This window comes from Penaeus chinensis, chromosome 40 (assembly GCF_019202785.1).
Source record: "Penaeus chinensis breed Huanghai No. 1 chromosome 40, ASM1920278v2, whole genome shotgun sequence".
NCBI classification, from domain to species: domain Eukaryota; kingdom Metazoa; phylum Arthropoda; class Malacostraca; order Decapoda; family Penaeidae; genus Penaeus; species Penaeus chinensis.
In genome coordinates this window covers 4,491,810-4,506,809 of record NC_061858.1, presented here as the reverse complement: position 1 = coordinate 4,506,809, position 15,000 = coordinate 4,491,810, and the positions used below count along the sequence as shown (strand labels likewise).

Sequence of the window (15,000 nt, the reverse complement as noted above, 5' to 3'; positions counted from 1 at the left end):
GAATTTTGATTGTTTTCAACTTGTGTTCATGACCCCAGGCGGATCCCAGTGGTGGGTAAGCATAGCCGTAAAATCCAGAGTGGATGCTGGTCATCTGGCAACCTCCTTGCCCTTGGTGGTGAGGATAAGATCCTGACCATCAGCAGTAGTGAGGGAGACACTCTGCGTACCTCTCCGCTTCGAGGCGAACCTTCCGACATCCAGTTTTCAGAGATGAAGCAGGACGAGAGAGCAATGACCGAGAATACGGTGTGTAGGAAAGCTTTCTATCGTTATATATATATATATATATATATATATACATGTATATATATATTTATTTATTTATTTATTTATTTATTTATTTATTTTTTGTTTGAGATTTGTGCAACAGTTACATATGATTTTTTTTTTTTTTTTTTATTGTAATAGGATTACTTGCCTTTCTGATCACTCATGCTGCTCTCTCTGTGATTATACTTTCTAACCAGTGACTACTCTGTTTTTTAAAGATTAGATTATTTTTTTTTTCTTTTGAGATCTTGTCTGTCATGCTGATGGTTTTATTTTTATCCTTTTTTTCAGGTGAGCCTTATTGTGGCTAAAAAGACCCTGTTTTTATACAACCTCAATGACCCAGAAAATCCTATTGAATTAGCCTTTCAGAACAGATATGGCAGTATTGTGTCTTACAAATGGTATGTTGTGTCTCGTAGTATACCATAAAGCTGTTTAAGCTTTCATACTAATGTATTATGATGTAATATTTGACATTTTTTGTTACTTTGTTGTTGGCATTATGAATTTGACACTAAAATGTGAATTGGAAAAGTTTGATGTAATAGATTGTTAAGAGTTCAAAACGAAAAGTTAAAGAATTTGTTTTCTTAAAAAGTTAATATAAGCATTTACATGTTACAGGTATGGTGATGGGTATATTCTCCTTGGATTCTCAGGTGGATATTTTGTGGTTATATCCACACACTTGAAAGAGATTGGTCAGGAGCTCTTTCAGGCCAAGAATCACCGTGATGTTCTCACCGACATAGCCATATCCACCACCCTGAGCAAGGCTGCCTCATGCGGAGATAATGTGTAGGCTATCAGCGGTTTATCTCTGTTTTTTTTATCTGGTTTATTTGGTTTAATGTAAGGAATATTATACTTTAATTTTATTTTATTTTTGGATTTCTTGTTATTATGCTTTACTCTTTTTTGTAATGATTTGATATGAGGATTCTTATACTTTAGTTTTACTTGATTTATGGATTTCTTGTTATTCTGCCCTACTCTTTCAGTATCAAGATCCATGAACTTGCTGACCTGAAGGAGACTTTTTCCGTCATCACTCTAGATGATGAGAGAGGCTTAGAGTGGCTGGAGTGGTCAGATGATGGCCAGTTGTTAGCCGTGGCAACTCCATCAGGTGTGTGATTCTGCAGCTGATGCCTTTATACCTTTCTGAACTCCCCCTTCTGATTATAGATTATTTTGTAACATTGGCACATTCTCATGGTCTTCTTAATCTTGAATATACAGTATACTGTATATTCACTTATATTTGTTTCTGTTTGTGTGCAGCAGTATGGCCAATTTAACAGATTTCTTTTTCTGCAGTAGTGAAGCTAAATTAAATTGTGTATATCCTTTCTTCTAGGAAATATTCATGTGTACTTGACAAAGTTACCTGTTCTGGGAGGTGCTCATGGAACTAGAGTGGCTTACCTCACCTCTCTGTTAGAAGTCACTGTATCCAATATTGTGGAGAAAGTGAGTGTGTGTCTCTTGCTGACATGCGATGCTGTCATCTGTGTATATATTGGATATATTACTTTGTTCTGTGGTAAACTTATATTCTCCCTAATATTAACGGCACTGTTTTCATATTGTTTTAGTGATGTATAGTAATCAATCTCAATTTTTGAACATCAGTTTATGTCATTTGGCTGGTTCATATAGGTTTTAGATAGTGAAATCTTTTGAAAATGAGTTTTTTTATTTTTATAACAAATAGATAAAAGCTAAAATCTGGACTCGTGGCAATGAGGAAAAAAAGAACAGCAAAAGAGAAGCGGAGAAATATGTTTTTTCATGCCTAACACATTCTTGTAAACCCGCACCAGGAGCACCCAGTGACCGTGAGTGTGGATGTGGAACCGAATTTCCTTGGTATTGGTCCTTATCACCTAATGGTGGGCATGAACAACCGAGCTTGGATATATACCCTTGGGGAAGATACCACAATGCTCCTTCGTGACCGAGAGTACCTGGGTACCATAAGCTCTGTCCGGGTGAACACTGATTACGCATCTGTTCTTTACGAGGGCAAGATACAGTTTCATTTGGTAAGTGTTTTTCTTTGCATTGTGTTCTGCTAATAAACTGATGGCAAAATCTTATACATATAAGTTTGCATAATTTTCAAAGAATTCCATACAGCATGAATGCACAGACATACAGGTCCACATACATAAGAGCTTCGTAAATCTAATCTCTCGTCCTTTCCAGCTGGAGGGGGAGACTGGAGAAGATGAGGAAAGGGAATCACGACTCTTCCCAGGGAGTGATCAGGCAGAGATGCATATCACAGACCATGCTCTGACAGCTGATTTCCTCATATATGCTTCAGATGTAATCTAATTTGTCTTTGTTTATGGTCTCTTATGTTACAGATAGTAGATTGAAGAAAATCTGTGGTATTATATTGTAAATTATTTGTCATTCTATGCAAACAAACTATTCTCGCTAAAAAAAGTTACCTGCATCATAAGTTTGCACTCTGTTCCTTGTTTGCATTTATTCTCTCATGGTCTTTGTGAATGATGAACTCAATACTTTTCCAGAATGGGGGAATATATTTCTTCTTCATTGAGGACTGGCGCATTGTTAGCGACTATCGCCACACTTCAGGAATCAAGAACATATATGCTGAACCCTCTGGGCGGCGGCTTGTGTTAGTTGATGAGAAAGGGGAAGGATATATCTATAATCCAGTAAGCATTAATTTTATCTATAGTGTTTGCAAGGTGTATTAGATAAGATTTGGAAATATATATAACAGCTCTATAAATCTCTCAGTTATATGATAGTTCTGTAGTGATAGATTTGGGTGGACATTGATTTCATGTCCCTTTGTCATGGTAATAATGATATTCCAATTCCAGGTGGCAGATGATCTCCTTGAGATTCCTGAGTTTCCGGGGTCCTGCAAGGGTTGCCTGTGGGAGAACTATCCCAGTGACCGGCATGTCTTCATTCTTTATGATGAAAAACAACTGTATACATACATCCTTCATCAGGAACATATCAAAGGTACTGGTATTCTCTTTACTTATATGGTTGCAAAATAAAGACTTTCTTGGCCTCAGAGGACAATATACACAAAAATTCAGGCATTTCATCATCTGATCATTTTTTTTTTAACATTTCTGAAATTTGTTATTACTTCTCTACCCTTTCTCGTTCACAGGCAATCATGTTGAACTGGTGGGCATGACTAAAATTCCCCCAAGTCAAGTTCCCCTGTTGCTCTATAATGGGGAGGTAAGTATCTGTGTGTTTCACAGATAGGTTCCTCAGTCGAGAAAAAAAGGCAGAATAATATTATGAAAAGTAAGAAATTCTACTTTATGAATATGAATGCTTGTCAGCAATAGTGTTTGGTTGCACAGTAATTTTCATCCTTTGGTGCACAGGTGACTCTTCAAACTGCCTCTGGAAGGACAGCTCCTCTCATCCTTTCATCTCATGAAATGGAGGCAAACATTCATGACTACTCCCATGAACAACTACGCACAGCACTCAAGAAGAATATTTCTCTCAGAAGGTAGTGCAGACTTGGTGTATGGGTTATGTTATTGTCTGGTATACATTTAGGAACTAGCTGTCAAAAAGCTGTAATTGGGCATTATGTTTTGTGTAATGTGTTTTGTCTTTTACACAGTTGAATTGTCAAGATGTTGGAATGCTCTTGTTCCTATATACATGTTTATATACTACATTTGGAACACTTTTGTTCATAATGTACATATTTATTTGATACATTTATTTACTTTTTTGACATATTTGAAGGGTGAATGCAGATACAGATGTATGGTTGTCAAGTTGATAATGTCTTAAAAAGATACCTCAGATGTAAGTTAATTATTTAATTGCTGAACCCACTATTTACTTATGTCTATAACAGATTCAAGGATGCAAGTGCCATCTGCCAAGTGCTAAACAATAAGGAAGACTGGGTGGTGCTAGGAAAGGCTTGCCTCTGGTGCATAAATCTGGATCTTGGTGAGTTTTGAGTAGTTTGACATTTTTGTTATTATTTTTAGTATTTGAAAGATTACTTTGTTATGCATGTTTGGAAAGTATGTTGCATTGGATGTGGTTAATGCAGTGCTAAATCCCTATCTGTGCTTGGTTCATTCTATGTTCTGAATATAAACTTGCTCTTTTGTGAATGCTTGAAAAATGTGATATGGTTACTGCCATACTGAATCGTACATGTACCTCATTTTTGTCAAGTTTGTAAATTACTCCTCTGTGAATGCATGAAAAATATTTGACGATGGATGTAGTTAATGTTATACTTAATTGTCCTTGATCCCTAGCCATACGAGTGTACCGCCAGCTGGGCGATGTGGGAATGGTATGGTCACTGCAAAGCCTAATGGATATTGAGGATCCAAAGTTGTTGAGTGGACATTTAGCAATGTATCTTAGTGACTTCAACACAGCTCAGGTAAAGTATACAATATTTACTACTTGTTGAAGTGCTGTAAATATAGCAGATGTCTAATCCACTGTTGATTTCTAAAAAAAAAAATAGTTGAAGATTCATAAATACAGGTGGTGTATAGGTTATGTAATTATGTGAATGACTTTGTGAGGATTTATCTTGTATTGGGAGGAAGTGAAATCAACTTTGACCTCTTCCTGCTGGGTCATGCCGTGAGGCGTCAAAACAAACCACTCGATCTGTGGTGTGCGGCTGTACGCTGCAGCGGCGCGCCAAAGCACTATGAGCCGGTGATTCGGCTTGATGTACCGGATTCCCTGTGCTCAAAGTCGGCGCGTCAGCACTGATCTCCAAAGTGTAGAGTTTTTTTTTTTTTTTTTTTTTTAGTTTTCTTCACCTGTCATCAAGGGGTTAAGACCTAAGATTAACTTTAACTTGGAAAAAGAATAAAGATTTAAATGGTATTAGATATTTCATTTACTGACTGATCTATAGATATGCAATAATATTAATTTCCATGTTCATAGTGATCAATATATATAAATAACCTTTATGAATTTAAAAAGAAGAAGAAAAAACGTGGATAGTTCCAAAATCATGCTTACCACCTGATTGTGCAGGAATTGTACCTGAGCTCCAGCACTCCTGTAGCAGCTTTGGAGATGCGCAGAGACTTGCTTCACTGGGACCAGTCCCTTCATCTGGCTAAGAAATTGGCTCCAGACCAGATCCCTTACATCTCAAGGGAGTATGCACAGCAGCTCGAGTTTACGTAAGTTTCTCTGTGGATTTGATGTTAGCTTTTGTGTTTACGCTATGACAGTGAATTTCCAATTTTGTTTCCTTTACTGGTTTTCATTTATCATTACACTTGATATTAAATCCTAAGGTATATCCAAAGATCAAAATGTTCATTATCATCTCTAGATTACCTATTTAAGGACTGCATTGTATTGTAAAACATGCTCATACTGCAGAGGTGACTACCCAGGAGCATTGACACACTACGAAAGGGGAGTTGTAAATACAGGTGGATCAGAAGAACACAATTCAGCGTGTAAAGCCGGCATTGCACGAACAGCTCTTCGATGTGGTGACATTAGGCGTGGTGTCAATATTGCTGCTGAGATGAATTCCAGGATGCTGAAGAAGGAATGTGCAGAGATTCTTGAGAATAAAAAGGTTAATAATCATTACTGAAATATAATCCCTTATGCATTTAATAATGTTGTGTCTCTTAATAATGAACTGAATGTTGATGTAGTATAGGAATACTTAATATGACCCAGTATTATCAATATATTTTAATTTTCTTTATTTGAGATAAGATCAGGGAACTGAATATACTTCTTATTCTGCCTAGCAATATGCAGATGCAGCAGTATTGTATGAAAGTGGTAATTACCACGAGAAAGCAGCAAGTCTGTACATACGATTGAAGAACTGGTCAAAGGTTGGGCAACTACTGGTGAATATCAATTCACCAAAAATGCATCTACAGGTTAGTGAAGTTTTTCATGGTGTGGTTACCAGCCACTGTTTTTCCTTACATTTGCCTTTTTTTGTATGGTTATAAGTAGGAATCCAAGGGAATAATAAAAATGAAATGCCAAAACCTATATAATTTGGATCTCTATACTCTCTAAAGCTTATGTTATATGTAATTGATTGATATGGAATTTGCTCATGACATAACAAACTTACAGGAGTGAACTTTTATTTGTTAAGAGGAATTGACCTATTGTATCAGGTTTTTTATTTTATATATGCAACATTAAAAAAAGGGAATCAAGTGCATTAAAGAAAATAGGAGATAATAATACAATAAAACTGTAGTTTCATATAGTAATACACCCAGGTGCATAATTAATATATTTTCACAAATTCAAGACAAGGCAGCTCCACTGTCCATGAGAGCGTATGTGGTCAGGTAATTGTTTCTAAATTTTGGAAAACTGGGGAAAGGAGGAGAAGGATGGAGGAAGATTTATTTTAGGAGAATGGTTAATGGTTAAAACAAATAAATGTGCTAGGTCATATCTATGGTAAAGTATTGTGGTGAAAAGGGTAAAATTGAGTTGATGATTACGATAAGTGGACAGAAGAAGAGGATGAAAAAGAGAAAGAAAAGGAAAAGGAGAGAAGGAAAGACCATGCAAAATTAAGTGAGGTGAGGGCTAAGGTCCAAGGTAGGGGATTAGGGGGCTATTTTAGGAGAAGGAATAGGATGCAAGACATAGCATACTATGTAGAGATTGGGGTAATATTGGATTTGATTGAAGTAGAATGGCAGAGAGGGGCTTCAACATTGTCTGCAATGATTTGTACTAAGTATTTGACATTTTAAAATAAATATCCTATTGTAATGATGTCCTCCCCTGTTATACAAACTCATGTAATGATCTTTGGGTTATGGGGGAGGGAATAAAGGGGAACTAATTTGTCACTCTGTAGCATGCACCAAATTCAAGTGTTTGGCTATACTACCTGGAGTACTTGACTTTGTCAGTTGTTAATATGTTTTGGGACTCTTGGGCTGTATTTTGCCCCTAGTATCCAATATATTGTATGTTTGTCATCTTAAGGGCAAACTAATGATAATTTATTTATCTTTATGTAATATCTTTTTCCAAAGTATGCCAAAGCCAAGGAAGCAGATGGCCAGTACAGAGAGGCAGCCACATATTATGAGTCGGCAAGAGACTATGAGTCGGTCATCCGCCTCCTTCTGCACAACCTCAATTCTCCAGAAGAAGCAGTAAGGATTGTCCGAGAGACCAAGAGTGTGGAAGGGGCCAAGATGGTGGCCAGGTAAGCTTTTGTTAAGGGTTTTGTTATTTGCTGTAAGGACTCTCATAGGCCTAAGGCTCTTATAATGATATGGGGTGCAGTTTGAGGGCATATTCATTAGTAGTATGAGCTAGTGAAATGTGAAAAGAAAAGGTCAAGTGATATTTCAGTTTAATAAAAAAAAAAAAAAAAGTGTATTAGACAGCTTAAAAGAAGAAAAGTACTCGTTGAAACATCTTGCTTTAATCTATGTTTCGTATAACTCCAGTAGTATAGAAAACAATCAAGTAGTATAACTGAATCCTATTAGAATAATAATAAATGAATGGAAAAAAGCACCTCAGCATTACTTTATTAACAGCTTGTGGAGAAAGATTTTTTTTTCTGCACTTGAGTACTCCCAGTACCTTGTAAGTCCATTGGATAATAGTAATATTGAATTTACAATTATATTTAAAACTGGAAGCCCATTAAGAGTAATAGGCATCTTGATGTTGCAGTGAGGTACCTTACGAATCTTCTCAGTCATCCAAAAGCATAATGATCATAGTTTACCTTTTTACTTTAATGGACTTTTTGTTTCCTCAGATTCTTCCAAAAGTTGAATGACTACAGTTCAGCCATTCAATTCCTGGTACTCTCCAAGTGCACGGACGAGGCATTCCAGCTGGCACGCACGCATGGGAAGATGGAGCTGTATGCAGACATCTTAGGCTCAGATGCCACACCAGAAGACTACAAGAGTGTGGCACTTCATTTTGATAATGAACGCAACCACTTCTTGGCTGGGAAGTTTTACTATTTGTCTGGAAATTATCCAAAGGTATAGGATATTAATACTTTTTTTTGTCCCTACTACTTGATCTAGATAATATTTGGGGTGAGATTAAATGAGATGAATGTTATGGAATGTTGATGATTGTAAGTGTATCTACTAAAAATTAACTAATACATATATATTTCTTTGCATCATATTGCTCTGAAGTAGTTGGTTATAGTTTCATTCATCATGGTTTCATATCCATTTGTAAACAAACATTCCAACAGGCAGTGAAACATCTGATAAGGGCAGCTCAAAGTTCAGGAAGCGAGGACACAGATAGCATTCAGCTTGCCATCGACGTGATTGCAGCAGCGAATGATGATGGGTTGACACGACAACTGATCGACTTTTTGATGGGAGAGATTGATGGGATCCCAAAAGTAAGTACTATATATTTTTATGAGAGATAATTTTTTTTTTTTTCGGTTCTTGAATAGGTATATATGGTACTGACAGAAATTGATTAGGTTGTTTGATTAGAATTTGAGTTAAATATGAATTATTCCTGATAAGTTCCTTGCACATCAAACAGTTAGTAATATTTTTTTCATAAGTCATGTGCTGAGCACTATTATACTTATATGAGGCAAGGCTTTTTCAAATATCAGGTTTCTGCTAAAATAAGAAAAAATGAAGTCTTCATAGCAGATACGTATATTTTTCCAGGATGCCAAGTTCCTTTTCCGACTGTATATGGCCAAGAAGCAGTACAAAGAAGCAGCTAAAACCGCTATCATCATTGCAAGGGAGGAACAGAATTCAGGTATCTTGGACCAGCTTTTCATGTTTTCATTGATCATATTTTGTTTGATTTTATAATTAACCTGTCTGTAGGAGCTCAAGGAATATTATAGGCATATCACTTAGATAGCCAGGTATTCTTTTTTTCCTCGAAATATCCCCATCTGAGGTACACTACATAGTGTCTTTGCTCATTATCATAAGAGTCAGAGCTTAACTTACTCTGACTCTTATGATAATGAACAAAGACACTATGTACTCTTTTCAGCCTCTGAAATATCTTATTCACCATAGAGAATGACAGTAAAGATTGTGATAAAACATTTCAGGCAATTATCGCCATGCTCATGATGTGCTCTTCGGGATGTACGGAGAACTTAGGCGACAGAAACTGAAGATTCCTGCTGACATGAGGTCGGCTCTGTTGCTGCTGCATTCCTATACTTTAGCCAGGCTTCATGTCCGTCGGGGAGACCATCTTAAGGCAGCCAGGATGCTCATTAGAGTGGCCAACCACATTTCTAAATTCCCTGCTCGTGAGTGCTGATATACTGATGTGATTATTTATTCATTTGTTTATTAAATGGTGTTCTTATCTCTTGTTTCTTATAGAAATTATCCAAACAGTTTAAAAATGATAATAATCATTAATTTTTCTATTCTTTCTTTCCTCTGTTTTCTAGACATGGTCCCTATTTTGACATCTACTGTCATTGAATGCCAGAGATCAGGGCTGAAAAACTCGTCGTTCAACTTTGCTGCCATGCTGATGCGACCTGAAACACGAGGGCAGATTGACGAGAAGTACAAGAAGAAGATTGAGGCCATTGTGCGAAAACCTCAGCGTTCGGAGGAAGATGAGCCCAGTTCTCCATGCCCATACTGCTCAAGCCCTGTGGAAGAGACAGTACTGGAGTGTGGGCAGTGTCAGAACACACTGCCATACTGCATTGCCACGGTAAAGATGGTTCCTGATTCAATAGAGTATAGCCTGTGTGGTTTGTGAAAGCTGGGGGGAGAAGGTAGAAAATTTTGATGTCTTGTCTTTGTAATTGTTGAAATTAATTTGTCTTCTTGTTTGTTTTTGTGATAGGGACGACACGTGCTATCGGACGACATCACATTCTGCCCAAATTGCAAGTTCCCGGCTATCAGGACGGAACTCCTGAAGTAAGTTTTCCATCTTCACTTCTGTTGTTAGCAAGTTCATCCCAATAGTGTTTCATCTTTTTTTTCATCATTCTAAAGACATATTCAATTACTGCAAAATTGTAAAGGATGTCAGTGCTGCATTAATTCACATGTGGTTATTTTACTTTAATTAGATCAATTTGCATCTTCTTCTTAATCATCATCATTGTCATCATCATCATCAGTGTCGTCATCATCATCGTCATCTACTTCATCATCTACTTCATCATCATCAGGTCAAAGTCCTTGCCATCACTGGACACAACCATGATAAAGAAGAGTAGTCAGGTGCATGTCATTAGGCATTTGATATCCACTACAAGACAACAAAACCTTTCTTTTAAACTGGATCTGATGTTCCTAAACTCCACCCACATGTACTGTTGATGGCAGTTAAACTAATGATTTTGAGATGAGAGTGCCAGTTTTGGAGTGTGGGGGCTCATGTATGAGAGTGAAAAGTGTCCCAGTGTCAAAAAATGACTTTAGGTGTTCCCACATGCAATATGGGTAACTATTCATCGCAAGTGTTAAACACAAAGCAATGAATAGGACCCTTATTGCAATCATGTCTCTTGTGGTCAATGGTTAAAAACAAATAAATGTGCTAGACATCAAAGGTCAAAAAGCACTGTGGTAAAGAATTGTGGTGAAAAGGGGAAAAATGAGTCAACGATTAGGATAAGTGGAAAGAAGAAGGAGAAGAAGAAGAGAAGATGAAAGGGGGAGAAGATAAGACTATGCAAAATTAGCTGAGGCAACAGTGTTACCTGCCTTGGGCCTCAGTCTCTGTCTCCTAAGCCAACCCCCCCCCCCCCCCCCCCCCAACAAAAACAACGGGCAAGGGATTTAGGGGGGGGCTTTATGGTAATCACCACACTTCTTAGATATGTTCACCATCTTAGTAAGAAATTGTACATATCCTTTTCTTAGTCTTCCATCCTTAGTGTGTTAGCTACCTTACTAGTACAAAATGTTCCAGTACTCCCATGAGGACAGTTTTGTGTAATAAATATAGTCTATTTGTCAGTGTCTATGTTTTTTACTTACACTCTGAGTCTAAGAGTAATGACTGTATTTATCATCTGATAACGGAAGCTCTTTTTTATTGTTACTGTAGGAGTGGGTATAAAAGGCCTTTGTTATCTCACTTGCTAGATTAAGGTAAAGCCAGTTTAGATGAAAGGTTCAGAAATATTTTTAAAGAGAAGTCTTAACTGTGCTGCTGATATTTATTTCTATTTGTTCATAGTGTATAGTAAAGTCTAAGTTTTTTTTTTTTTTCCTTTTTTTTTTAAATTCCATTAAATAATCATAGATTTGACTGACTTTTCTTTCAAATAAATATGTGTTAAACAAACTGACTTAAGTAACAAAATTCAAAGTATCTTTATAAGTCTACCATTTCTACCACCACTACTACTGCCATCATCACCACCACTATTACTACTAATACCACCATCATTATTATTACCACCACTACAACAACTATCATTACTACCACCACCAAAACTACCTTTACCACCACTACTGCTGTCATTACCACCACCACCATTACCATTACTACCACCATTACCATACCACCACCACCACCTTTTCCATTAAGACCACAGCCACCACCAATCTCACTACCACCACAACTGCCACCTTTACCACCACCACAAATTTATCATGTCCTAGACAGGATTAGTAATTTCCATTGGTTCTTTTACAGAATGGCAGAGGATGGGGAGGACTGTCCTATGTGCAGTGCAGGGCTAGAATTGGATAAACTTGCAATTGCTAGCAACTGGAAGTCTATTGTTGATGCAGAAAGTGAAGATTAAATTGCAGTTCATACTTACAGATGAAATATACATATATAAGTATGTATGTGCACACACATATTTTGCATGTATACATGCATGCAGACACACACACACACACACACACACACACACACACACACACACACACACACACACACACACACACACACACACACACACACACACACACACACACACACGTTGGTGGGCGTGCACAAATTAGGCACAGCAAATATTAGTTGATTTCCGTCCAGGATTTTTATACATTTAATTGATCTGTTAAAATGTGATACAGAATATTTTAACTCTTTTCACTACACTAAGATTAAAAGGTATTTGTATGTTTGATCTAAAAATATATATATATGAAATAACAAATAGAATTATCACTGTGGAAGTAAAGCAAGTAAGAAACCGTATAATTTGAAAAATCATATTTATTAATTACTGCACAAGGAGGCATGCGGTTGGGTCATAACTTCTTTGTCACAGACGTAACTTGTAATACACGTTCCTGGAAGCACGAGGTCACAGGAGGCAGGTGATGACATTATTATGATAATTTCCATGTATCAGATATAACTTAATTGTGTGCTTTCAGAAATGTACATTAAATTCTATAAGATAATGTTCAATACATGGAAAAAAAAGAAAAATCAAAGAGGACTTAATATTTAAAATGACTCTTGACCTCTAAGAAGGAATTAATAATTTTATTTAATCTTACATATACATTTTTTACTTTGTATTAGAGATTAGTATTTTAAAATGTCTTATATACACATTATTAATAACGTAAATGTATACCATTGCTTGTGCATGCGTTTGTCACTCTTATTTATTTTTGTATTTATTTTTTAAACAGTGAAGCTTTCATATTATACAGGGTGCTGCTCATGTTGTAAAATCAGAACATATGAAATGTTTATTAACCACTATTGATGAGAGTAAATTAGTTTCTGTGAGTTCACTTTCATTAAGTGATCTTGAGTTCCTTATTATGGGATGAAATATGTTACTTTTAAACACATGTGATAATGCATGCTAGTCATAACAGTTGTATACTGTGCTAGTCATAACACAGCCATAGTAGATGTAATGTTTAGTACAAAGGAATAAAGTTTGTAATATTTTAAAATGACTTCTTTTTTTTATTATTGTTATTATTATTTTTGGTTAGAAGCACAGGTACTTTGTGGATATCAAAGAATGTGATATATATTGGTATACAGCACAGCATTATGTGATACTGATTATAATTCCACAAATATAGCACTACAGGCTGCAAAATAAACTATTACCACAATCCCTTTTTCATATACCCTTTATTTTGTAAGAGAGGAAATGAGGAAAAAGGAGAGAAAAGTAAGGAGGGAAGGAGAAGGGAAAGGGAAAATGAGGAAGAAGAGAAGATAAGGAGGTATGGTTGGAAGAGAGGAGAGGAGAGAACGAGGGAGGAGAGGAAAGCAGGAGATAAGGAGGAGAGGAGAGGAGAAGAGGTAGAAGGAGAAAGGAGAGAAGGTGATAAGACAGGGAAAGGAAGGGGGAGAGGAGGAGAGGAGGAAAGGAGGAAAGAAGGAGGAAAGAGAGAAGAGGACGGAAAAAATGATAAAAAGAGGAGCTAGTAAGAAAAGAAGGAAGGGATAAAGAGAAAGGAGGGAGGAGATAAGGAGAGGAAGTTGGAAGGAAGGAGGAGGGAGAATGAAGGAAGAAAGGAAAGAAGGAAGGTGGAGAGAAGAGGATTAAAGAAGGAGGTAGTAAAGAAGGGAAGAGGGAGGAAAGAAGAAAGGAGGGAGAAGGAGAAAAGGTTGGAAGGAGGGAGAAGGAGAAAAGGTTGGAAGGAGGGAGGGAGAAAGAAGAAAGAATGAATGAAAGAAGGAAGGAGGGAGGGGGGAAAGAATGAATGAAAGAAGGAAGGAGGGAGGGGGAAAGAAGAAAGAAAGGGAGGGATGGGGCAGGAATGCAATGGAAGGGTGAAGGGTGATGCCAGAATGATTTTGCAAGTCACTGTGATAAGTCGTAATAACTTTTCTTCCTTCACATTGCAATAGTTCCTAATATAATATCACACTAATTATTTGAGGTAAATTTCTTACCATATTCCCATTAAATAAGAGTAGTATCATGTAAAGTAAGGGATTCTAGAATCAAGTTTGAAGTTTAGTAACAAATAGTCATTGGTCATGATAGCCCATAATAATTCTCTCTTTGTCTTTGTCTTTGTCTTTGTCTGTCTCTATCTGTCTCTATCTCTATCTCTATCTCTTTATCTTTCTTTTTTCTCTCTATTTCTCTCTCTCTCTCTCTCTCTCTCTCTCTCTCTCTCTCTCTCTCTCTCTCTCTCTCTCTCTCTCTCTCTCTCTCTCTCTCTCTCTCTCTCTCTCATCCATCTTCCTTTTCTATTCTTCTTTCTTTCTTCCCTCCCTCCTACCTTTTTCATAACAATAATGATAACAATGATAATGCTTAATAAAAAAATAATAACTTTCAATGTTATTAAGAATAATAATGGTCATAATTAATAATAATAATAATGGAGATGATGATGATGATGATGATGACAATGATGATAATAATTATGATAAGGATAATAATAATAATAATAAAAATAAAGAATATCAAAGACATTAATAATGATAATGATTATAACTATTAACAATAATAATAACAGCAACAACAACAACAACAATAATAATAATAATTATGATTAACTAATTCTCAATAGTTACATAATGTTCATAACGTAAACATAATGAACTGGTTTCATAGAACACGTACCTGAGAGTGACTTTATTTACACCTGAGGTAATTACACTTTGTGTGGGTGTGCGTGCGTGTGTGTGTGCGTGCTTGCGTGCGTGTGCGAGTGTGTGAGTGTGAGTGTGAGTGTGAGTGTGTGCGTGTGCGTGTGCGTGTGCGTGTGTGCGTGAGTTTGC

At 36.6% G+C, this 15,000-nt stretch overlaps 2 protein-coding genes across 4 annotated transcripts in view; one reads left to right on the top strand and one right to left on the bottom strand.

The window, feature by feature from the left end:
- The window catches only part of LOC125047042 (WD repeat-containing protein 19-like), an 18,132-nt gene extending 4,762 nt beyond the window's left edge, over window positions 1–13,370 (top strand). Inside the window, exons 5-28 of the mRNA XM_047645082.1 lie at window positions 39–249; window positions 565–677; window positions 901–1,074; window positions 1,278–1,405; window positions 1,637–1,749; window positions 2,103–2,324; window positions 2,488–2,610; window positions 2,823–2,972; window positions 3,144–3,291; window positions 3,449–3,522; window positions 3,675–3,805; window positions 4,166–4,263; window positions 4,584–4,714; window positions 5,332–5,483; window positions 5,689–5,893; window positions 6,075–6,212; window positions 7,347–7,522; window positions 8,090–8,324; window positions 8,549–8,704; window positions 8,991–9,087; window positions 9,395–9,601; window positions 9,749–10,023; window positions 10,159–10,235; window positions 11,971–13,370. Coding sequence (XP_047501038.1) covers window positions 39–249; window positions 565–677; window positions 901–1,074; window positions 1,278–1,405; window positions 1,637–1,749; window positions 2,103–2,324; window positions 2,488–2,610; window positions 2,823–2,972; window positions 3,144–3,291; window positions 3,449–3,522; window positions 3,675–3,805; window positions 4,166–4,263; window positions 4,584–4,714; window positions 5,332–5,483; window positions 5,689–5,893; window positions 6,075–6,212; window positions 7,347–7,522; window positions 8,090–8,324; window positions 8,549–8,704; window positions 8,991–9,087; window positions 9,395–9,601; window positions 9,749–10,023; window positions 10,159–10,235; window positions 11,971–12,082 — 3,646 coding nt within the window. The 3' untranslated portion in view covers window positions 12,083–13,370. The remainder of the gene's footprint in view (window positions 1–38; window positions 250–564; window positions 678–900; window positions 1,075–1,277; window positions 1,406–1,636; window positions 1,750–2,102; window positions 2,325–2,487; window positions 2,611–2,822; window positions 2,973–3,143; window positions 3,292–3,448; window positions 3,523–3,674; window positions 3,806–4,165; window positions 4,264–4,583; window positions 4,715–5,331; window positions 5,484–5,688; window positions 5,894–6,074; window positions 6,213–7,346; window positions 7,523–8,089; window positions 8,325–8,548; window positions 8,705–8,990; window positions 9,088–9,394; window positions 9,602–9,748; window positions 10,024–10,158; window positions 10,236–11,970) is intronic.
- The window catches only part of LOC125047043, a 19,255-nt gene continuing 9,569 nt past the window's right edge, over window positions 5,315–15,000 (bottom strand). The window contains exons 2-5 of one of the 3 annotated variants that reach the window (XR_007116699.1): window positions 14,843–15,000; window positions 8,057–8,307; window positions 5,644–5,854; window positions 5,315–5,493 (exon numbers count right to left, since the gene is read on the bottom strand). The exon at window positions 14,843–15,000 is cut by the window's right edge and continues 1,086 nt beyond it. The gene's annotated coding sequence lies outside the window, so the exon portion shown is untranslated. Of the gene's footprint in view, window positions 5,494–5,643; window positions 5,879–8,056; window positions 8,308–14,842 lie in introns of those variants that run through there. The other 2 variants (XR_007116700.1, XR_007116701.1) reach the window with 2 other exon arrangements.